This window comes from Mandrillus leucophaeus, unplaced genomic scaffold, assembly GCF_000951045.1.
Source record: "Mandrillus leucophaeus isolate KB7577 unplaced genomic scaffold, Mleu.le_1.0 Scaffold22, whole genome shotgun sequence".
In the NCBI taxonomy this organism is placed as follows: Eukaryota; Metazoa; Chordata; class Mammalia; order Primates; family Cercopithecidae; genus Mandrillus; species Mandrillus leucophaeus.
The window spans coordinates 3312539-3336249 of NW_012102254.1; the positions used below are offsets into that span (position 1 = coordinate 3312539).

Here is a 23711-nt window from a genome sequence, read left to right on the forward strand (position 1 = left end):
TGCTACCATGTCCAGCTAATTTTTTGTATTTTTAGTAGAGACGGGGTTTCACCATGTTAGCCAGGATGGTCTCAATCTCCTGACCTCGTGATCCGCCCACCTCGGCCTCCCAAAGTACTGGGATTACAGGCATGAGCCACTGCGCCCAGCCCCATTTCTCTGTTATTAAAAACTATGTGTTAGCATTTTCCTGGCTGCCCAATATTCTGTTGTACACATAGATCATTCCCAAATTGTTGGACATGCAGGTTGATTCTGATTCAATATTCATAGATATTTTTAAGGCTCTTGATTTTTATTGTCACTTTGCTTTTCAGAAAGCTATACCAATTCACACGTCCCCAGCAGCGGGTGAAAGTATAGATGTGGACTCCAATTGGACTCCCTTTCTATTAGTTTGTAATAGACGTTTGCCTGGAAGGCCCAGCTGATTGCAGTGATGTGAGACTACTTGTGTAGCTATTGGTATAATTGAAAAATGACACAAGTGCCTTGTCGTTTTTGTTTTTCAAAATGTTGCCTATGATTCCCTTCCTCTTCAGGGTGAGACCAACAGGATTATAGCCTCCCACACTATGAACAAAAACTCTTCTAGATCACACTGCATTTTCACCATCTACTTAGAGGTAGGTGCAAGCTCTTTGATCAGCCCAGGCGGGGCAGTCAGTTCCCATGGGGCCTGCTCAGTCAGAAACTTCTCCCTGTGACAGTCTAACTTCTGCTTGGATGTTTTGTAGGCCCATTCCCGGACCTTATCAGAGGAAAAGTACATCACTTCCAAAATTAACTTGGTGGATCTGGCAGGCTCAGAGAGGCTGGGGAAGTCTGGGGTAAGTGATGGGGGCTGGAGGTTGCTACTCAATAAGCCACAAGCCCTCTTTCTGGCATAGTGCCCGCACATCTGGGCCATGACTCATTGGATATTTGTGAACACAGTCCTGAGCTAGGCGAAGTAGGACGTGTGGGCTTGCTGGAGGGACAGGATTGGCAAAGAGGGAACAGCTATTACCTGGGGGCGGTTCCTATCTCAGAGGATTTTTGTAAACATTAAATGAGATAGTGCCCTTTACATTCTTAGCAAAGTGCCTGGCACTCAGTGCTCAGTAAATATTCTTTGCTGGTATAGCATTTCTCTGTGTGTGTTTTTGTTGTTATTGTTTTGAGACATAGTCTCACTCTGGCTCCCAGGCTGGGGTACAGTAGCACAAACACAGCTCACTGCAGCCTTGACCTCCCAGGCTCAAATGATCCTCCCACTTCAGTCTCTCAAGTATCTGGGACCACAGGTATGCACCACCATGACTAGATAATTTTTAAATTTTCTTGTAGAGACGGGGTCTTGCTATGTTGCCAAGGCTGAACTTAAACTCCTGGGCTCAAGCGATCCTCCTGCTTTGGTCTCCCAAAGTGCTGGGATTACAAGTGTGAGCCACCACACCTGGCTTCTTTGTGAATGAATATGAGTATTCGCATGAATATTTCAAATAAATATTTGTATGAGTGTATTAGCATGAGTATTAACAAGAGTATTCAGATGAGCATTTGTATGTGCATTCATGAGTGTTTGTGTGAATATTCACGGGATTCTTTGCTCAAATATCTAGACAAGTATTTCAGTACATATTCATACTAATGTGAATCTTTGAGTGAATGTCCATATGAATATTCATGTAAGCATTCACATTCTCACGAGCGTTCACATGAGTGTTCAAATGAGTATTTCTGAGTTTTGGTATTACCATTATTAGCCCAAGATGGAATACAGTCACATGACACTGCGGGAAGAATCTGGTTCTGAGAAGGAGGCGCTGGCCTGACCACAGACTTACAGCGTTTCTCCAGACCAGGAAGGCTGCTGTTCTTAGTGGGGGCAGCTGCTTGATTCCATCCAAAGTGGAACTGACCTTTGCTTTCTAGTCTGAGGGCCGAGTCCTGAAGGAAGCCACCTACATCAACAAATCGCTGTCATTCCTGGAGCAGGCCATCATTGCCCTCGGGGACCAGAAGCGGGACCACATCCCCTTTCGGCAGTGCAAGCTCACCCACGCTCTGAAGGACTCGTTAGGTGAGGGGGTACAATTGCTGCCCAGGGAGGAGGGTCTGTGTCTTTGGGGAGGGACAGGTTTGGCACATCTGCCAGTGGCGGTAATAGAATTGCTCCCTCCTGGTGGCATGGATTCACCTGCAGCACATTCACAGTGACTTCAGACACCTGGAAAGGCAGAATCAAGCACTGTGCCCAGAACACACCATGCTATTCACTCCTCGGAACCTTCCTTAGGCTTTTTACCTGTACTAGGAATACCTTCTCTTTTCCCCTTATCCTGAGGGGACAGCTGGCAGAATCCTTCACAGCCTGAAGACTTGGGGCGAGGGCCTCTCTCCGATGGTGTCTTCCCTTCCCCTGCAGCCTCCTAGACAGAGCAGCGGGGGCTGTGTCTTATCATCCTTATGGCCCTAGGCCTTTGTGTTAAGCCTGACAACACAGTCACTAGTGTCTGATTGTTAACTGAGTGCCACCCTGAGCAAAGCTCCGACTCATACCTCCCTCTGCTGTCCCTGCCCCTCCCTGCCCTGTATCATCTCTCCTCTGCTGTTTTCTCCTGGATCCTCTTTCAGGTACATGTGGTGGCCTCTCTTTCTCTCTTCCCCTTACCTCCAAGCCTCACAGATGTATGTGTCCTCTCTGACCCTGTCTCAGTTCAAGCTGCTATAAGAAAATACCATAAGCTAAGTGGCTTAAACAACAGGCATTTATTTCACATAGTTCTGGAGACTGGAAGGTTCAAGATTCAAGTGCCAGCAGATTCAGTGCCTAGTGAGGGCCCTCCTCCTGGCTTGCAGATGGCCACCTTCTTGCGTATCCTCACATGGAAAGAAAGAGAGGGCTCTGGTCTCTTTCCTTATAAGGACACTAACCCCATCATGGGGGCCCCACCCTCTGACTTCAACTAAACCAAATTACCTCCCCCTCCCCAAGTCCTCACATCCAGATACCATCACACAGGGGTTATGACTTCAACGTATGAATTTTGTAAGGACAAAAACATTCAGTCTTGACCAGGTGCAGTGGCTCACACCTGTAATCCCAGCATTTTGGGAGGCTGAGGCAGGAGGATCGCTTGAGGCCAGGAGTTCAAGACCAGCCTGGGCAACATAGCAAGACCTTGTCTCTAAAAACAAAAAAATTAGCCGGGTGTGGTGGTGTGCACCTGTGGTCCCAGCTGCTGCTTGGGAGGCTGAGGCAAGAGGATTGCTTCAGCCCAGGAGATTGAGGCTGCAGTGAGCTGTAATCGTGTCACTGCACTACAGCCTGGGTGACATGGTGAGGCCCTGTTTCAAAAAATCAAACAAAAAACATTCAGTGTGTAACAGACCCCATCAACTCCTTTGAGCAGAAAAAACACATGGTTCACAGCCCTTCTGTGGCTTGCTTTCTGCAGGCGGAAACTGCAATATGGTCCTCGTGACGAACATCTATGGAGAAGCTGCCCAGTTAGAAGAAACGGTATGTAAACACAGTCAATGAAACCAGGTCGGAATCCCCCCTCATGGGTGCCAGGGCAGGGTAAGGCTCCAGGCTGGCTAAGCTGGCACAGTGACCATAGACATTGTCAAGAGTGGAAGGATCCAGGGGTGAGTCTGAGCCACAGTTGCTGAGGGGGCCCAGAGCCAGAATCCACACACCAAGCGCTAAACTGTGTGGAGGAAGAGGGCCAGCCAGCAGGTGGGCTCGGCATGGGGGACTGCATGAGGAGGGAGACTGAGAGCCAGCTTTGTGAAGACAAGGACCATGTTTCCTGGGGTGCTGCTCCTGGAATTGGGATCAAGAAGGATCATTGATCACTTGTTCTTTATAATCGGGCATGTTTAAACATCTTGAAAACCCCACAGGGTTCCAGGCTGTGGTTATAAGGCCAGTATGAGCAGATGGTATTAAGCACCTGCCACATGCACCATGGTAAGGAGGCGTAACCTGGTAGAAATTAGTCATAAATGGCCTTGGGCCTCAGCATCCTCAACCCAGAAAGAGAGAGAAGCCATGGTCCTAAGTAATGTGAGTCCCAGAAGGAAGAGACCTTCAGAGGAGGCCAGGATGGGGGTTATGGGGAGCTTTTCCTGAAGCTAGAGTAGGGAAAGGTGGGCACTGAGCTGGCTGGGGTTAAAGGCTTGGTGGTAGGATAAGTGGAGGTATTCCTGGCAAAGGTAATAGTGGGACTGAAGATGTGACCCACACCGGGAACATCTGTCTGCTGCGGGGGTGGGGGCTCTCAGCAAGAAGAATAAAAGAAATCACAGGGGCTGAATGGGCCCTGGTGGCCCAGCTGAGGCCTTGGCTGTTCTCCTACAGGTGGCTGCAGCTGTCACAGGGAGGGCTGTGGCCAGAGGTGGGATTAGTCAGGGAGATTATCCAAGTGGCAGGACACAGGTGGCCTGGGGAAGGGAGAAGCCTGTGAGAATTAGAGGCAGGAATAAGGGTCTAGCTCAGTGACACAGGTGAGTCCACACAGCTGAGCACCTCCAGCCTGGGACTTTCTCAACCTTCCTCTAAAGTGCCACCCATCATACATAAGACAGATTAGGGGCCGGGCACGGTGGCTCACGCCTGTAATCCCAACACTTTAGGAGGCTGAAGCAGGTGGATCACCTGAGGTCAGGAGTTCGAGACCAGCCTGACCAACATGGTGAAACCTTATCTCTACTAAAAATACAAAAATTAACCGGGCATGGTGGTGCACGCCTGTGGTCCTAGCTACTCGGGAGGCTGAGGCAGGAGAATCGCTTGAACCTGGGAGGCAGAGGTTGTAGTGAGCCGAGATCGTGCCACTGTACTCCAGCCTTGGTGACAGAGCAAGATGTCTCAAAAAAAAAAAAAAAAAAAAACCCCACAAGAGACAGGTTAGAAAAGCTATCATTAGACATTTTATTTTTCAAGTGTGGATGTTTAAGGCAAACTTCAGTCACCTGGATAATCTACTTAGGTGAAACAGGTTATTTCCAAAGATGCTTCAGGGCAAGACATGCCTGCAGGGTCTCCCAGCTGTGTGCATTAGGGACTGTCCTAGCTTCCAAGGAGAATGCTCCTGTCGTACATCCAGCAACCTGGGACTTGGGAGGCAGGGGAGGAGAGCTCCAGCTGATGTGCAGGCAGCATCCCCAGAGGAAGGCTTCTGGAACTTCTTGGTCTCATGGCATAAAAAGCATGGTTGAGGCCAGGCATGATGGCTCATGCCTGTAATCCCAGCACTTTGGGAGGCTGAGGTGGGCAGATCACTCCTTGAGGTAAGGAGTTTGAGACCAGCCTGGCCAACATGGTGAAACACTGTCTCTACTAAAAATACAAAAATTAGCAGGGCATGGTGGTGGGCGCCTATAATCCCAGTTACTTGGGAGGCTGAGACAGGAGAATCGCTTGAACCCTGGAGGCAGAGGTTGTAGTGAGCAGAGATTGGGCCACTGAACTCCAACCTGGGTGACAGAGCAAGACTCCATCTCAAAAGGAAAAAAAAAACAAACAAAAAAATACACAGTTGAACCCTAAGAAGAGCCATAAGAAATGGGCTTCCTGGCTGCCTTGTTAAGAAAGATGCCCTCCAAGACAGTAGAAGCTCCCTGTCTCCCTTTATCCCCACCTCCTGTGATGGTTACAGCTCAGGAAACAACTCTCCTAGTACCCGCCGTCTCCGGGGGCTTGTGCCCATATACCACTTGGGTTCTCTGCCCAGGACCGAACCCAGAGCCCAGAGGAGCTGTTGGAGGAGTCTCAGGGGTTTGGGAGAAAGGTATATTGGGGGTATGAAAGCTAATGATTGTCTTTTCCAAATGTGTTAAAACTTGAAAACTATTCTCGTCATGGATTGTGTTGCTTTACGCAGTGACACTGTACATGTGTGCGTGAGTAACCGCAGGGGTGGGACATGGCCATACTTGCTGCTATACTTGGAGCAGGAGAGTCTGACTTGGCCCTGCACAGAAGCAACACCACCTGTAATGACAGAGACGTCTTCCTGAGGGCTTGCTGTGAACCAGCTCTGTACAGAGCGCATTATACACCTTAGCGAGGCAGCTCTCCCTTCACCTTACAGAGAAGTTGTGAGATCTGTCGGTGGTCACGCAGCGGGTCAGTGGCTGAGCTCTGAGCCACCAGAGTAGACTGCCCAAGGAAGAGCCCTTTCAGTCTTTCCTCTGGGCCACTTAGGGGTCAGCCACTTCTAGCCTACTTCCTCATTTCAGGATCATTCATTGAAATACGAGATAGCCCAGCATGGCCTGAGGCTAGAATCTCTGGGCCTGCCTCCTGAGGCCCCTGGCTGTTTGTCACTGCCAGGGAGGAGCCCTCCATCCCTGAGCTAACATCCGAGCAGTGAGGCATGGGATCTGGACCTGCTCCCATAGCTGCCCCAAAGGCCTCCAGCCATAATTATCCTTGGCTGGCTACCCCTCCAGGGAGACTCTGCTGGGACCCTGCAGGCATCATTCACTCTTAGTGTCTTGGGCCCGAGAGTCCATTTTGGAGCATACTTCTATGCAAATATTTATCTTTCCTAGTGGTCTCATTTTACCTATTTTGCAAGTATCTCTATTCACAAGCAATGGGCCAAAGACATAGAGGCCAGTCAGCACACACACACATTTTAGACCTCTGCTGAGTTGAATATTTAGCCTCATTACTGAATAGCAAAGGTTAATGAACATTATAATGCCTCCCTCCTTTCAGATTCGACATTTACCACACACCTACCACTTGCTGGCCTTACCTGAGAAACTGATTCCCCAGGCCTATGATTCCTCAAGGCCCTTCTCAGTTCCACTGCCAGTACCACTGAGTCTCCTCCCAGAGCACCCTGTCATTGTCTCAGTCCACCTGAGATGTTGACCTGGCTCTCACCTCCCTCACACTTGGGGCCTACTGTTCCTCCATCAGGATGCCCTTATGCCTTCCCCATCACCCGGCAAACTACTCCTCTGACCTCTCCCAGGCCCCACCCAGTCTTTAGGATGGGTTTCCTATCAGTCCTGCTCCCAGCCGTGAAGAGCACAGACTTGGGAGCTGGAGTGCTTGAGTTGAATTCCTGTGTGGCCACAGACCAGCTCTGTGGCCGTGAGTGGGTGACTTGACCTCCCTGTGTTTCAGTGTCCTCATCTATAAAACTGGGTTGATGATGCATCTACTTTATAGGAAGTTGTGAAGATTAAATGAGCAACCATGCCTCTACACTTAGAACAGAGCCCGGCCACAGCAAGCGCCGTGGGAGGGTTGGCCCTATCATAACTTGGCATGAGCTTACCTACTCATTATCTGCCCCTTCTCTCACAGAATGAAGGGCTGAGCAAGCTGAGGCCACTCTGGGAAGTCCAGGCCCCAAATGTTGGATGCAGGGTTAGACATGATAGCCATAAGCCTTGCGGAAGGGAGGCTGAGAGAGCCCAGTACCCCTCCTGTCCTGACATGGCCTCGTGGCTCGGCAGCAGAGAGGTCCCTGAGGGAAGTGTATACAGAGGACGAGGCTGGTAGGGGCCTATCCCTGTGCCGGCAGTGAAGCTTTTCAGCTCAAACCTGTGGAGATTCCCTGTGGATGGTGGGGAGGACACTTGGCTGAGGCTGGTGAGCAGAGTCCAGGCTTCATTAACAGATCGGTCATGCCCCAGAGCAGCATTTCTCAGCGTGTGTGGCTGGAGGCCCCTGCCTCCAAATGCAGCAGAACTACCCATTCCCACCCACACTGCTGAGTCATTCATCAGGGGGCCTGAGCATCTGCCCTCTGGGGAATGGCTCAGGGGAGTCTTCACAGGGTAAAGTTTGAGCAGATGCTGCTCAGGCGCTAGACCTGCACTGGCTACTACGGCAGCCACTGGCCACATGTAGCTATGGAGCACTCAGATGTGGCTAGTCCCGACTGACATGTTATGCAAGTGTAAAATGCACACCAGATTTCAAAGACCCAGCACCAAAAAAAGAAGTGTATCAATCCGTTCTCACACCTGAGACTGGGTACTTTATAAAGAAAAGAGGTTTAATTGGCTCATGGTTCCACAGGCTGTACAGGAAGCATGGCAGCATCTGCTTTGGGGGTGGCCTCGGGGAGCTTTTACTCATGGCGGAAGGCAAAGCAGGAGAAGATGTCTTGCATGACAGGAGCAGGAGGAAGAAAGTGAGGGGCAGGGAGGTGCCACACGTTGAAATGACCAGATCTCATAAGAACTCACTCACTACCATGAGAACACCACCAAAGGGGAAGTCTGCCCCCATGATCCAATCACCTCCCACCAGACTCCACCTCCAGCATTGGGGATTGTATTTCAACATGAGATTTGGCTGGGGACACAGATCCAAACCATATCAGATGGTAAAATATTTCAATAATTTTAAAATGTTGATTACATGTTGAAATTATAACATTTTGGGACCAGGTACAGTGGCTCACACCTGTAGCCCCAGCTACACAGGAGGCTGAGGTGGGAGGATTGCCTGAACCCAGAAGGTTGAGGCTGCAGTGAGCTAACATTGTGCCACTGCACTCCAACCTGGATGACAGAGCAACACCCTGTCTCAAAAGAACAAAACAAAACAAACAAAACCCCACAAACAAATCATAATATTTTTGATATCTTGGGTTAAAATTTAAATAAAACATATTAAAATTATTTGCACCTGCTTCTTTTTAACTTTTCTTATATGGTACTAGAAAATATAAAATTACATGTATGGCTTACATTTGTAGTTTGCATTTGTATCTCCGTTGGACATGGCTGATCTAGACCCTGAAAATTGCATGAAGGAGGGGAAACACTGTGGTTTGTGGAAGGGGCAGAGACGTTTCGTGTGAAGGAAAACCAGGAGGGCTCAGGAAGGAAGCTGGTTTTCAGCTGAGTCTTGGAGAGAGAGTGGAACGTAGGAAGGCAGACAGCATAGGAGGACAGAAAAGGGTACTCCAGGCAGGGGTCACCTGAGCAGAGGCCTACAGGTAGAAGAGAGTCAGGTTTGTGTAAGAAATAGACCAGTGTGCATCCTCATAGTTTGCCTGACAAGGACCAGGCTGCTGGATGTGCCCTCTGTCACCTTCCTGATCTTCTCATGGGGACCTCATACCCAAGAACTCTTTTGGCCAATGTCCTCTGGGGGAAGGGAACAAACACGGGTTGACAAGGGAGCCTATGGAGCCAGGAAAGGGCAGGCAACGTCTCTGCGAAGGCCGGTCTCTTGGGGTCTCACTTTAGTAGCGAGCCATCTGACGTCTACCTGCCCTGTTTTTCAGCTGTCTTCGCTGAGATTTGCCAGCAGGATGAAGCTAGTCACCACTGAGCCTGCCATCAATGAAAAGTATGATGCTGAGGTACATCAGGGGTTGTGGGCAGGTGTCCCACTGTGGGGAAAGTGTGTGGGTTTGCTACTTGGGTCACACAGGCGAGGCTTCCCTTCCTGCCTCAACCAAAGATCGCCATGCAGCCCTGGGTCAGCCCCTTTCCACTCCTGGACTGGCCAGAGTCTTCAGAGTCCCTGGAGACCCTTAGGGGCTGTCATGGGGTGAAAGGGCTAGGTCAGGCCACCAACAATTCACATGTGAGGCTTCAGGAACTCTGGGTGCTCTAGGCTTCTACATGAGGTTTCGTTAGAGCTAAGGGCTAAAGTGGTGTGGACCATCTTTCAGAATCACCTGGCTGTGTAACTACAGAATCTCTTTCCTCCCAGAAAACAGAGCTGACCAATCAGAGGGAGTGCTCAGCATCACCATTAACAAGGGAAATACAAACTAAAACCTCAGTGGAATTCTACCCTCAAATTAGCAAAAAATAGAATGTTTTTGGCAACACAAAATGATGATGAGAATGTGGAGAAATGGAAACTCTTGTCCACTTCTGGTCAAAGTGTAATTGATACAACCACTTTGGGGAGCATTCTGGCAACATCTGGTGTAGTAAAAACACATTTATTGTTAATCTGGCTTTCCTCTAAGATGCTTATGAAATCATAGCTCATGGAGAAAGGAGCATTTGTAAGCCCTAAGCTCAACAAACCAGTTAAATGTTTCAGATTCTAAACCCTGAAGGAAAATGACAGTCCCTGTGGCTCTGTAGAACTAGCCCATGGTTTGGAGATTGGGGAGGGAGTGGAGCTTAGAGCAGCGGTTCTCAAATGTGACAAGGCATCAGTGTCACCTGATTGATGCTGAACCACAGGTCACTAGATCCATTCCCAGAGTTTCTGATTCTGCGGGTCTAGGGTGGGGCCTGAAGATTCCCTTTTTTTTCTTTCCTTTTTAAAAAATTTTCGTCTTAAGGTCAGCTTCTATCCCATTTCTAGTAAGTTCTTTAGGCCCTTTTATGACACCGATGCCTCCTCTCTTGGGGCCACACTTTGAGAACCACTGGCATCCTAGTTAAGGCCATGGCGACTGGATTGGGCTCTCCTGGGTTTAGCACCCTGCTCTTTCCTCCACTAGCTGTATATAGCCTCAGCAAAATACCTACACTTTTTTTTTTTTTTTTTTTTGAGACAGTCTCCCTATGTCACCCAGGCTGGAGTGCAGTGGCACAATCTCGGCTCACTGCAACCTCTACCTCCCAGGTTCAAGCCATTCCCCTGCCTCAGCCTCCCAAGTATCTGGGATTACAGGCACATGCTACCATGCCCAGCTAATTTTTGTTTTTTGAGACCGAGTCTCGCCCAGGCTGGAGTGCAGTGGTGCGATCTCGGTTCACTGCAACCTCTACCTCCCAGGTTCAAGCCATTCTCTTGCCTCAGCCTCCCGAGTAGCTGGGACTACAGGCGCATACCACCACACTGAGCTAATTTTTGTATTTTTAGTAGAGACAGGGTTTCACCATGTTGGCCAGGCTGGTCTCAAACTCCTGACCTCAGATGATCTGCCTACCTCGGCCTCCCAGAGTGCCGGGATTACAGGAGTGAGCCACCACACCTGGCCAAAATAGCTGCACTTTCTAAGGCTCAGTTTCTTCATTTGTAAGTTGGGTACATAACACAATTCATGCTCAAAGAGATCTTGTGAAGAATGAGATAATGTGTAGAAACCTCTTAGCATAGTGCTGTCATGGGGTAAATATTCAATAAATGTTGACTAGCACTCCTCTCCCTTCTGCAGAGCAGCAGTATTGCTTCTAGGTATATATAGTCTAGAGACATTCTCACATGTGTGAGAGACTATAGAAGTCACTATTAAAACAAGCACTGTGAGCACCATTCTTCTATAGAGTCTACAAGTCTCTTTATAGACTTATTGTAATAATGATTAAATAGTGACTCTTTATAGTACTAACTGTAATAGCAAAAAAATTAGAAACATAATCAATATCCTTCAACAGGGGAGTAGCTAAATGAGTTGTGGGGTGAGGGAGCCAGAGCTAGAGCTACCTGAATGGATAAATCTCAAGTGAGAAAAAACCTAGATGCCTGAAGTGGCCCAAATGATAGTCTCTATTATTTACACCACATATAAAAACATGCGGAGAGATGCTGATATCATTAATGGATATATGTGTGTGCAGTAAAAGAAAAAATGCATGGGAGGGAAAAAAACAGACCGAGGCCAGAGGTTCCTTTTGGGATGGGAGGGGAGTGGATTTGGAGCATGGTATACAGAAGCTTCACATTTATCTGAAATGTTTTACTTCTTAAAAAAGCGTGGCTCGTGCCTGTAATCCCAGCACTTCGGGAGGCTGAGGCAGGCGGATCACTTGAGGCCAGGAGTGCAAGACCAACCTGGACAACATGGAGAAACCCCATCTCTACTAAAATATATAAAAATTAGCTGGGTGTAGTGGTGCATGCCTGTACTCCTAGCTACTTGGGAGGCTGAGGCACAACAATCGCTTGTGCCTGGGAGGCAGTGGTTGCAATGAATGGAGATCATGCCACTGCATTTCCAGCCTGGGCAATAGAGGGAGAATCTGTCTAAACAAACAAACAAACAAACAAAAAACCACCCTTGAAGCCAATATGACAGCATGCCATTGAAGTCACATTTTGGGGCAGTTTGCCCAGGTTTTATGGCATTATTTTGTATGCTTTTCTGCTTTTCGGTATTCTTGAAGATTTTCTTAGCTTTTTGTTTTTGTTTTGTTTTAGATGGAGTCTAGCTCTGTCTCCCAGGCTGGAGTGCGGTGGCACAATCTCGGCTCACTGCAACCTCCACCTCCCAGGTTCAAGCAATTCTTCTGCCTCAGCCTCCTAAGTAGCTGGGATTACAGGCACCTGCCACCACCCCCAGCTAATTTATGTATTTTTAGTAGAGACAGGGTTTCATTGTGTTGGTTAGGCTGGTGTTGAACCCCTGACCTCATGATCCTCTGGCCTCAGCCTCCCAAAGTGCTGGGATTGCAAGCATGAGCCAACATGCTCGGCCTTCTTATCTTTCCTTATTTGGCGTTCCCTTAGCTTAGGATTATCAACATTGCTACCTGTGAGTCTGGCTGGGTGAGTGTTGTACCTTTCTTGAAGGTTTTTCATGCCCCTATTTTTTATTTTTTATTATCTTTTTTTAGATAGGGTCTTGCTTTGTCACCCAAGCTGGAGTGCAGTGGCACTGTCATGGCTCACTGCAGCCTGAACTGCCTGGGCTCAAGCAATTCTCCCACCTCAGCCTCCCAAGTAGCTGGGACCGCAGGCCTGCACCACCACACCTAATTTTTTTTTTTTTCCTGTAGTGATGGGGTCTCCCTGTGTTGCCCAGGATGGTCTTGAGATCCTGGGCTCAGGGGATCCTCTTAACCTCCCAAAGTGCTGGGATTACAGGTGTGAGCCACTGTGTCTGGTGAAGTTGGAGAATCATGCTTTTTCATGTCATTTCTGTTCCAAGATCTGCACTGTTGACCCTGGACAACCGAGTGAGTCTCTGTGCCATCCAGTGTGAATGTGGGTATAATCTTTCTGATAAGCATTCTTCTTTACAAACATGAGTTTTTGACAGAGATGTGGAAACATTATTTTGGTTACTGCCTTTCCTAGACCGTAGCCAGTATTCTCAGGTCATTTTCAGCACTGTCTTCTGTATTGACGCCTGTTTTCAAGAGGGTGGAATCACGTCTTCAGAATTTCTTTGGCTGATGGGGCTGGCTATAAGGCAGAAGACTGGGTTCCTAATCCACCTCTGCCGCAAGCTCTCTGTGGCGAGTTGCTCAGACTCTCTCAACCTCAAGGTCGTCTTCTATGAACAAGGAAGTTGGCCTGATAACCTCCAGTGACCCTTCCACTCTGCCAGTCAGTGATTCTGTGAAGGGATGTAAAGGGCTGTGAGGCTCAGGCATAAACAGCCAGCAGAGAGAAACTTAGTATACCCCACTCTGCCAAGAGAAGATACACCGGCAAGCTGCAGTGGGATGAAAATTGGAAAGCAGCCTGACCCAAGAGCTGCCCCACAGCCTGATGTGCAGCTTCAGCAGAATTCTCTGAATTATCCTCATTACATTTATAATGAAAATGCCTATTAGGAAACTTACATGAGTCTGTGCTGTTCCCAAGGCATTTTTTTTTTCTATCTAAAAAAAGCCCTGTTTGTTGTTGTTGTTGTTTATGAGACAGGGTCTCACTCTGTTGCCCAGGCTGGAGTGCAGTGGCGTGATCTCAGCTCACTGCAACCCCTATGCCCCAGGTTCAAGCAATTCTCCTGCCTCAGCCTTCTGAGTAGCTGGGGTTACAGTCATGTGCCACCGCGCCCAGCTATTTTTTATTTTTTATTTTTAGTAGAGACGGGGTTTCGCCATGTTGGCCGGGCTGGTCTTGAACTCCTGACCTCAAGTGATCTGCCCACCTTGGCCTCCTAAAGTGCTGGGATTACAGGCATGTGCCACTGCACCCGGCCTCCTATATCGCCTTCTGATTGGCCCAGACATGTAAGTTTGGCTCTGCTGTGCCTCGCTGAACAGAGTCATCGAGCTGGAGGCTCCTGATGGCTCAAACTTTCTATAGCTGGGCCATTATATATTTTCTAGAGCTGGGAGAAAGAGGGCATGTGGACAGGTGAGACTGGCCACCAGATCTCTCCCATTGATCCCACAGGAAGTCCACACCTGAAGGAAACCTTCGTGGGGCTTCCCAGAGGGGCAGATCCAGCATCTGGACACTGGTCACGTGCCTTGGGTCCCAGGCTTTGTACCTGAATTGCCACAGAGCCATCAGGATGCCAGGGGTTCTGTTGACCCTTGCTATATGAGGGCAGATGGGCCTCAGTGCCCAGGTGACCTGGTTGGATGAGGGCTAGAGTACAGCAGGCCTTTGGTGGGGCGTTGGACTGGTCACAGTTTTGGTTACCAGTCCCGGGATCCAGGTGTCGGGAGCTCCCTCCAGTGGCCCTTTTATGACAACTAAAGGAAGTTCTACTGTTCACAGCAAGGGTTCTCAGCTTGCAGTTCCTTGTGCCTCTTTTAGGGAAGACACTCAGCCGCTAAATATCAAATATAAAATGACTTAGCGATTCTTCTCCTCGAAATGTATCATTTATTTTCTTACCTAAAATCTATGGAGTGCTTACTATGTGCCAGGTGCTTTTTAAAGCACTTGGGATACCTGACTGCATGAACAGAAACACAGATCTCTGAGCCTACAGTCTGATGGGAGTAGGGGAGATGCGTAATAATAATCACAATAAATAGGTAGGTTCTGAAGCTTCGCTATTTAATACAGTAACTGCTACTCAAATGTGGCTGTTTAAATTAATTAAAATTAGAATTACTTCTTCAGGCACCCTAGCCACATTTCAAGTGTTCAGTAGCTGTATGTGTCTCATCATTACCATACTGGGCAGCACAAATATGGAACATTTCAATCATTGCAGAAAGTTCTATTGGACAACACTAATCTAGAGTATGTTAAAAGGCAAAACGTGCTATGAAAAAAAAATTAGAGATTTTTTTTTTTTTTTGAGACGGAGTCTCGCTCTGTCGCCCAGGCTGGAGTGCAGTGGCCGGATCTCAGCTCACTGCAAGCTCCGCCTCCCGGGTTCACGCCATTCTCCTGCCTCAGCCTCCGGAGTAGCTGGGACTACAGGCACCCGCCACCTCGCCTGGCTAGTTTTTTGTATTTTTTTAGTAGAGACGGGGTTTCACCGTGTTAGCCAGGATGGTCTCGATCTCCTGACCTCGTGATCTGCCCGTCTCGGCCTCCCAAAGTGCTGGGATTACAGGCTTGAGCCACCACGCCTGACCAAAAATTAGAGATTTTTAAAGCATGTTGCAGGGGTGGAGAAGGAATTACAATTATTTATTTATTTATTTATTTTGAGACAGAGACTCGCTCTATTGCTCAGATTGGAGTGCAATGGCATAGTCTCAGCTCACTGCAACCTCCACCTCCCTGCAACCTCCACCTCCCGGGTTCAAGCAATTTTCCTGCCTTAGCCTCTCTAGTAGTTGGGATTACAGGCACACGCCACCATGCTCAGCCAATTTTTGTAATTTTTGTAGAGACGAGATTTCATAAGGATGGTCTTGAACTCCTGACCTCAGATGATCCACCTGCCTCGGCCTCCCTAAGTACTGGGATTACAGGGCTGAGCCACCGCACCTGGCTGGAATTACAATTTTAAAGAGTAATTGTGGTGTACCTAATTTAGAAGCTTTTGAAAAAAGATTTTCAGAAGGTAAGTTAATGAGTCTTGGAAATACCTAGGAGAAGAAAATTCCAGGGCAGTGGACAGGCAATGCAGAGGCAGAAGCATACCAATTTGTGGAAGTGGTTGGAGTGCACCAGGGAAGAGAAGCAGAAAAGAGGTAATGGGGGCAAATCTCAAAAACCTCATAGATCGCTGTGTTTTTCTGCAGAAATCTAAGGACATAAATATGAGTACAAAAATGTTCTTGCAGCATTGTTTGTAAGCAGCAAAAAATTAGAGGTGAGGCCAGTCACAGTGACTCACACTTGTAATCCCTGCACTTTGGGAGGCTGAGGAGGGCAGATCACCTGACGTCAAGAGTTCGAGACTAGCCTGGCCAACATGGCAAAACCCCGTCTCTACTAAAAATACAAAAATTAGCTAGGCGTGGTGGTGCATGCCTATAATCCCAGCTACTCGGGAGGCTGAGGCAGGAGAATCACATGAACCTGGGAGGCAGAGGTTGCAGTGAGCCGAGATCACGCCACTGTACTCCAGCCTGGGCAACAGAGCGAGACCCCATCTCAAAAAAAAATAAAAAATAAAAAATAAGAGGTGACATACATGATTATCATTGGGGAGTGGTGATATGTTCATGCAGTGGTTGGTGAGGATGAGGGTAAAAGGATGAGGGTTATAACCATGCATAGAAAGCATCCTGGAGGCCAGGCACGATGGCTCACACCTGTAATCCCAGCCTTTGGGAGTCCGAGGCGAGAGGATTGCCTGAGCCCACGAGTTTGAAACCAGCATGGGCAACATAGTGGTACCCCTGTCTCTACAAAAATTAGCTGGGTATGGCAGTGTGTACCTGTAGCATGACCTACTCAGGAGACTGAGGTGAGAGGATTGCTTGAGCCCAGGAGGTTGAGGCTGCAGTGACCCATGATGGTGACACTGCACTCCAGCCTGGAGGACAGAGCAAGAGCCTGTCTCTAAAAAGAAAGCATTCTGGTGCTGGGTATGGTGGCTCATGCCTGTAATCCCAGCACTGTGGGAGGCTGAGGTGGGCGGATCACCTGAGGTCCGGAGTTTGAGACCAACCTGGCCAACATGGTGAAACCATGTCTCTACTAAAATTATAAAAATTAGCTGGGTGTGGTGGTGGGCAACTGTAATCCCAGCTACACAGTAGGCTGAGCCAAGAGAATCACTTGAACCCAGGAGGCGGAGGTTGCAGTGAGCTGAGACCACACCATTGCACTCCAGCCTGGGCAACAAGAGCAAAACTCTGTCTCAAAAAAAGAGAAGGCATTCTGGAGTCTATAGGCTGCACCGAAAGGGCCATTATCCTGGTAGACTGGAAGAAGCTTGGGGCCTCTGGGAGTTGGGGTTTGAGGTGGCCCTGTAGCTTGTGCTGTCTCTTTTGAGGCAGTAGCAAAGGCCAGGGTACTATTCAGGTCCTCCCAGACCCTAAACTCACCCCAGTTGGGGAAGAGTCACCAGTGGGGAGGTAATCGCCAGAAGCTGAAAGCATACCCTGTGGATCCAGGAATGGCCGGGATGTCTGGGCACAGAATGAAGAATTGTGCTCTGGCTGTGGAAGAGACAGGGTAGCTTCTCTGATGACCCTTCCTGTTGGCCCCCACCCTACCATGTTTCCCGGCAGAGAATGGTCAAGAACCTGGAGAAGGAACTAGCACTGCTCAAGCAGGAACTGGCCATCCATGACAGCCTGGTAAGAGGCTAGAGGCAAGGAAGGAGGGCAGAGGTGCTGGGATAAGGGGTGACTGGGGCTAGGGGCAGACAGCATAATGGGTCAAGGCCGGTAGTAGGCGGGGTCAGAGGGCAGGCTGAGTGGCAGGAAAGGGGCAGCAGCAAGGGGCCATGAGGACAGGGGGTGGGGGCAGAGTCCTCCAGTGGTCCTGAGGGGCCTCAAGCCAGAGGCAGCACATGCCTCCCGTCCTCGCGGTTCTTATGCTGCAGAGTCTGCTGGGACTCAGGCAGCAGAGCCTCTGTCTGGAGTAGCAGGCCCCATGTCTGAGGGACTTTCCTTCCCTCCCCTACCCCATTACCCATCTCTGACTCAAGCACCTGGCCTGTGTGTTAGGCCCTCTGGCAGGACCCGATGATGAAGGGAATGAGCCAGCTTGGTCAGCCAGGGCCTGTGCCCAGCCTCCCTACTTTGCCTCTCAGAATGGCCCCTGCCACTCCCACATGGGCTCGGGTTCTTGTTGCTTATCCACATGTTCTTCATCCTCCTTCAAGACCAACCGCACCTTTGTGACCTATGAAGCCATGGATGAAATCCAGATTGCTGAGATCAACTCCCAGGTGCGGAGGTACCTGGAGGGGACGCTGGACGAGATCGATGTAAGGAACCCCTCTGTGACCACTGTGCTGAGCCAGCCTGGACCTCCCTATCCTGGGCACACCCCAACGCATGCTCTGCTAGCCTCAGAACCTCACATGAATGGGTGCAGTGGGTGGAGGGTGGTGCTGGACTCTTGATGTCAGGGACCCTTCAGCTCATCTCAGGGGCACAAGCACAGGCCCTAGAGCCAGGCTTTCTGGGATTGAATCCTAGCTCAGCTGCTTCTTTGCTGAGTGACCTTGGCAAAATACTCAACCGCGTGTACTTCAGTGGCCTTACCTGCCTAGTGGGGAGGGAAACGGAGTGGTGATGAACTGAACTGCTGCACCTGGGTGGCTTGACTGTGTCCGCAGAATGAAGCTGATAAAGGATGGTGGTCATGCTGGTTGTCTACAAGGTAGACCCCAGGACCCATGTTGGAGTGGGCCAAGGAGGGGGAAACTGCCCCACAAGGAAGGGTCCTCAGGGAGAAGAGGCTGCATCCTGTTTTCACAGTGCAGTCCATCGAACCCCTCTTCTTGGAGATATGGGCAGACCCCCCTGGCTGTTACTATGGGCAGCTCCAAGAAGCAGGCCTGGGGCAACTAAGGGATGGACTCTTCTGGCCTTCACAGGAGGGGCAGTCCCAGATTAACCCTTGGTCAAGGGGAATGCTGTGGGCTTTAGGCCCGGGGGGAGGCCAGTAACCTTCCTCCGGCCTCATGTGTGCGTGTCTGTGCCCATGCAGACAGGTCCATAAATGGGCTCCATCTGAAGACAGCAGGCAGAGCCTTTTGGAAGAGAAAGCTGAGGAAATACGTTTTATTTATAAAAAACTTTAGAAGGTATTTTCAAGGTATAGAATCATTTCGTTTTATAGAGGTCTCCACTTAGAAAAGGTAGTTTTTATAGCCTCAGCAAACACTTAGTTTTAAAATTATTAATCAGGTGTTTCCCTGCTCTGGAGAAGGGCTTGGCTGCCACTTTGCTGAGAGGCTGTGTGCAAATGTCCTTTTCTCGAGACAGATGGTCCAGGAGTCAGCCAAGGGGTCTTGATTTCTCTACTAACATAGACGCAACCTGGTCCCTCTAGGTGCCCTTGGTCTAACCTCTGCCTTGCTCTCTTCCCTTCAGATAATCAACCTTAGACAGATCAAGGAGGTGTTCAACCAGTTCCGGGTGGTTCTAAGGTGAGAGACCCCCACCGCTGCCTCACTCCTACATCAGGCTGCCATTTTCATCTCCTGCGATCTGGGCACTTGCCTCCAAGAGCATCCTCTTCATGCTTGTGGATGAAGAGCCAAATTAGAGTCCTTGGGGGCATGCCTGGGTCCCTGGTAAGATATTCAGTGAGTTCATTAATTGGACAGGAGGTGTTTATGAAATGCCAGCTCTGAGTGTGCCCAGAGCAGGGCGTTGTGAATATTCACCTTGTGAATATTGCCACACACCCCCACCTCAGGAAGCATTTGTGGTTTACTTGGGTGCAAACATACCCATAGTCTAAGCAGCTTATGCTAGGTGGTGTCACTGAAGCTGGTCACATGATTCCAAGGGGCCTGTTAGAGACAGAACCTAAGACAGAACCCCACATGGTCCCAAGTGAAGCTTACAGTCCTTATCAAGTGTCATCTTGGAACAGATACACATGGCATAAGGTGGCCCCTGCAGGTTTGGGGGTTGGACAGTGGGTATATGCAATGGGGCAGGGGAAAGTGAGTCCTTTGTCCTTTTGTCTGGTCTGGTTCATGATGAAGGTGTGGCCCCATACAAGGGACCTTGCCCATATGACTTTTAACCCCAGTACTTGGTTCTTACCCCAGTGGATTCAGCATGGCTCCAGGTACAAGCTGTTCTCTTGTGCTGTCTCCCAAGCCAACAGGAACAGGAAGTGGAGTCCACTTTGCGCAGGAAGTACACCCTCATTGACAGGAATGACTTTGCAGCCATTTCTGCTGTCCAGAAGGTAAGCATAGTTGCCACTTGCCGACAGCACTCACCTCAGATTTCCCATCCTCAGACCTTTGCAGAGCCAGCAAGTATTATGCATTAAACCAGAGCTAGAATTGCAACAGATAAAGGTAACACCAGAATGAACATAGGCGACCTGTGTAAGAGTAAACCACTTTTGAATTAAAAATAATTTCCATAAGGTAGAAACATGGATAATAATATTAAAGACAAATTCCTGGAATTAGGTTGGAAATAAGCTTTTAAATCCCCAGAGTATGGAATGAGGTGCCATACTGGTGAGGGGGTGCATGTGGAAAGTGAACATTTGGCAGAGTGATCAGGGACCGCTCTACTGGGGACAGCCTGAGGCTGGCATTAGCAGCTGCCAAACCTTGGTGTGTACGGTGAACATGTCCACCCTGAGCCTTGGGCCATATACACGTGGGTCCCCAAGGGGCCCAAGCCCTTAATCTAACTCACAGACCTTTGGCTGGCCTCTCTATGTAGGCGGGGCTTGTGGATGTTGATGGCCACCTAGTGGGTGAGCCTGAAGGACAAAACTTTGGACTCGGAGTTGCCCCTTTCTCTACCAAACCTGGGAAGAAAGCCAAGTCCAAGAAGACATTCAAAGAGCCCCTTAGGTGAGTGACCTTGCCGCTCTGCCTCCTCAGCAGCTGGCCCTCCTCGGTGGGTGAATGGGAGGATGTGCACTGTTCCCGCCTTCCCCCGGTGTCTCAGCTACTGGGTTGGCGCAATGGACGTCACTGCTGCCAATACTAGCAAGTCTGTGGGGTCCGGGCTGGGGTTGGTTTGGAACCCCACAAGAATCACCTCTCATCTTCACAGCAACCTGGTGAGGTGGGAGTTAATGTCTTCATTATACTGATGAAGAAACAGAGGCTTAGAGAGGGGAAGTCACTCCCCAAGGCCACACCACCAATGACTAGTGGAATGGCAGCGAGAAGCTGGACCAGCTCCCCAGAGCCCATGCCCTCTGGTATTTTATGTTGTACTGCCTCCCCTCACTTCACTAGGGTCTTCCTGCCGACTGGCACTCAGGTCACCTAAAACTCCAGTTCACCTTTCAGGCAAGATCCGTTTGTATGTGCAAGGTGGGAAGAGCATTTAGGTTCACTTAGTGAGCCCACTCTCCCGGGGTGCTGTGTAGTGGTGGGTAAGAGCACAGGCTCTGGAGCTGACGCCCGGGCTCCCCTCCCTGCTCTGCACTTCTCACACCCAAGGGGTCACCCCATGTGAGACATGAGAACCACTCTGTGCCTGTTTCTGCATCTCCAAAATGGGAAAAATAATAATAGCATCCAAGTCATTGAGGTTGTTGTTGAGGTTGTTGTGAGGATAAGTGAGTGAGCACAGGCCACGGGCCAGAGCTGATTGTAGAAAACTGTTACACGCAGGACAAGAGTCAGGCAGCAGAGGATGCCAGTGTCCCTGGCCTCCTCCTGCCTCTTCATGAGTGCAGTCACACCCCAACCCTCTCTGTTCTGCTTCCGGATAACCAGTGCAGTAGTTGATTGGTTGAGGCTCAGTCCCCTGAGCCACACTTGTTGCAAGGAGGATGAAAGAGGAAGAAACAGATTTTCTATCCTCAGACCTTTGGGAAGAGCCATGGGCATCCTCCTGCCAGTTCGGTCCTCAGATCTGCCTCTTCTTGGAGAAAGGCACCAAGCACTGTTGCTTCAGCAGGGAGGACAGCTACTTTTCTGGGAGCTGGTGTGGAGAACAGGGTGTGGAGAGCAGGGCAGGCCGGGCGCGGTGGCTCACGCCTGTAATCCCGGTGCTTTGGGAGGCCGAGATGGGCGGATCACGAGGTCAGGAGATCGAGCCCATCCTGGCTAACACGGTGAAACCCCATCTCTACTAAAAATACAAAAAAATTAGCTGGGCGTGGTGGCGGGCGCGTGTAGTCCCAGCTACTCAGGAGGCTGAGGCAGGAGAATGGTGTGAACCTGGGAGGTGGAGCTTGCAGTGAGCCAAGATCACGCCACTGCACTCCAGCCTGGGCAACAGAGGTAGACTCTGTCTCAAAAAAAAAAAAAAAGAACAGCAGGGCAGAGCCATCCTGCCTTACCATTGGTCCACAGACAGACCCACCCTGTATGGGGCTCTGCCAGTCCTTCCCAGGGCAGCCTGTATGACTCAGACCTCAGCAGCCATGGTGGTTCCTGAGAACCTGTGGCCCATCCCACAGGTCCATACACTTTCAGTCCCTGGAGATTGTACCCATTTTTCCCAAGCGTCTCCTGCCAAGACCACTGAGAGCTCTTTGTTCTGATAAAAGGGAGAAAAATGCCCTCTTCTTCCTCCACATCTGCCTGGCTTAGCATCACACTATTTGCGCTTTTACCTAGGAATATGAACAAGGTGGGAGCTGAGTGAGGTGGGACTCCCAGTGTAGTGAGTGCTGAGAAAGGTCACTCATCCTGGCATCTGCGATACCTCACTGCCCATGACTGAACCCTGGGGCTTCCATGCCTTCTTTCAGCTCCTTGGCAAGAAAGGAAGGTGCCAGCAGCCCTGTGAATGGGAAGGACTTGGATTACGTTTCCACCTCCAAGACCCAGCTGGTCCCATCCTCCAAAGATGGGGATGTCAAAGACATGCTTTCGCGGGACCGGGAAACTTCCAGCATTGAGCCCCTTCCCTCAGACTCCCCGAAGGAGGAATTACGCCCAATTAGGTAATCAGCTAATGTTAGCTTCTGCACCAGATCAAACAAAACCATACGTGATCCTCAACATGTAAAGAGTACCTGCAGATAAAAGAGAAATAAAATAAGGAATAATAGGCAAAGACTAGGAGCACAGTCCCCAAGGAAGAAAACATGACTATGCACCTGCAAAATGATCCAACCTCAGGAGTCATCCAAGATGTACAATTAAACATGGAATCATTTTAGACCCTCCAGATAGCAATTATTTAAATAATTAAAGTTATGTATCTTTTGTACAAGTACTGCATTCAAAAGATTAAAAATTTTTAAGATATGAAAGAATATAACCTCTTCCCTTTCCTTGAATCACTCAGCCTCTCTCCCTGATGAGTTTTTAAGGATCTATCCTAAGGAAATAGATGTGAAACAAGATTTATGCAAAAGATATGTATTCATCATTTATTTAAAAAGCAATATATATATATTTTTGAAACACCTTCAGTAGCCAACACTAGGGAAAGGGCACTAAGTGAATTGTTCTCTGCCATTGGGTTGTCCATGAAGAATTTCAGCCTATGAACATTTCTAAACATTCAGAGAAGTTGAAATAATTGTACAGCGAACACCTGTACACCAAGCATCCTCCCAATTCTACAATTTACATGTTACTATTCTTGTTTCATTCTGCCTCTATCCTTCTATTCCTCTATGTTATTTTTTTGATGCATTTCAAAGTTGCCCACATCAATCCACTTCCCCTTGCCCCAACACTTCATCTTACACTCATTAACTAGAGTTCTCAAAGGGTTTTTAATAACATGAAATGCTCTTTTGAAAAAAGTAAGATGTAAAATTAAACATACTACATGGCCTTAGCCATTCAAAAATATATCAAAGAGGCCAGGCATGGTGGCTCATGCTTGCAGCACATCAGTTGGCCAAAGTGAAAGGATTGCTTAAACCCAGGAGTTGGAGAGCCTGGGCAACATAGTGGGAGTCTGTCTCTATACAAAATCAAAAGGTAGCTGAGCATGGGAGCACATGCCTGTAGTCCGAGCTCCTCAGGAGGCTGAGGCACGAGAATTGATTGAGCCCAGGAGCTCAAGGCTGCAGTGAGCTATGATTGAGCTACTGAACTCCAGCCTGGGCAACAGAGCAAGATACTGTCTCAAAAAAAAAAAAAAAAAAA

General features: G+C 49.1%; 1 protein-coding gene across 4 annotated transcripts in view; it reads left to right on the top strand.

Annotated features, from left to right (window-relative positions):
- Positions 1-23711, top strand: part of KIF9 (kinesin family member 9) — a 59664-nt gene that overhangs the window by 15353 nt on the left and 20600 nt on the right. For 3 of the 4 annotated variants that reach the window (XM_011981039.1, XM_011981041.1, XM_011981038.1), the window contains exons 6-16: positions 543-626; positions 738-830; positions 1918-2065; positions 3444-3508; positions 9258-9335; positions 17215-17283; positions 17814-17918; positions 19033-19088; positions 19774-19864; positions 20359-20492; positions 22355-22549. In XM_011981039.1, coding sequence (XP_011836429.1) covers positions 543-626; positions 738-830; positions 1918-2065; positions 3444-3508; positions 9258-9335; positions 17215-17283; positions 17814-17918; positions 19033-19088; positions 19774-19864; positions 20359-20492; positions 22355-22549 — 1118 coding nt within the window. The remainder of the gene's footprint in view (positions 1-542; positions 627-737; positions 831-1917; positions 2066-3443; positions 3509-9257; positions 9336-17214; positions 17284-17813; positions 17919-19032; positions 19089-19773; positions 19865-20358; positions 20493-22354; positions 22550-23711) is intronic. The other variant, XM_011981040.1, reaches the window with a different exon arrangement.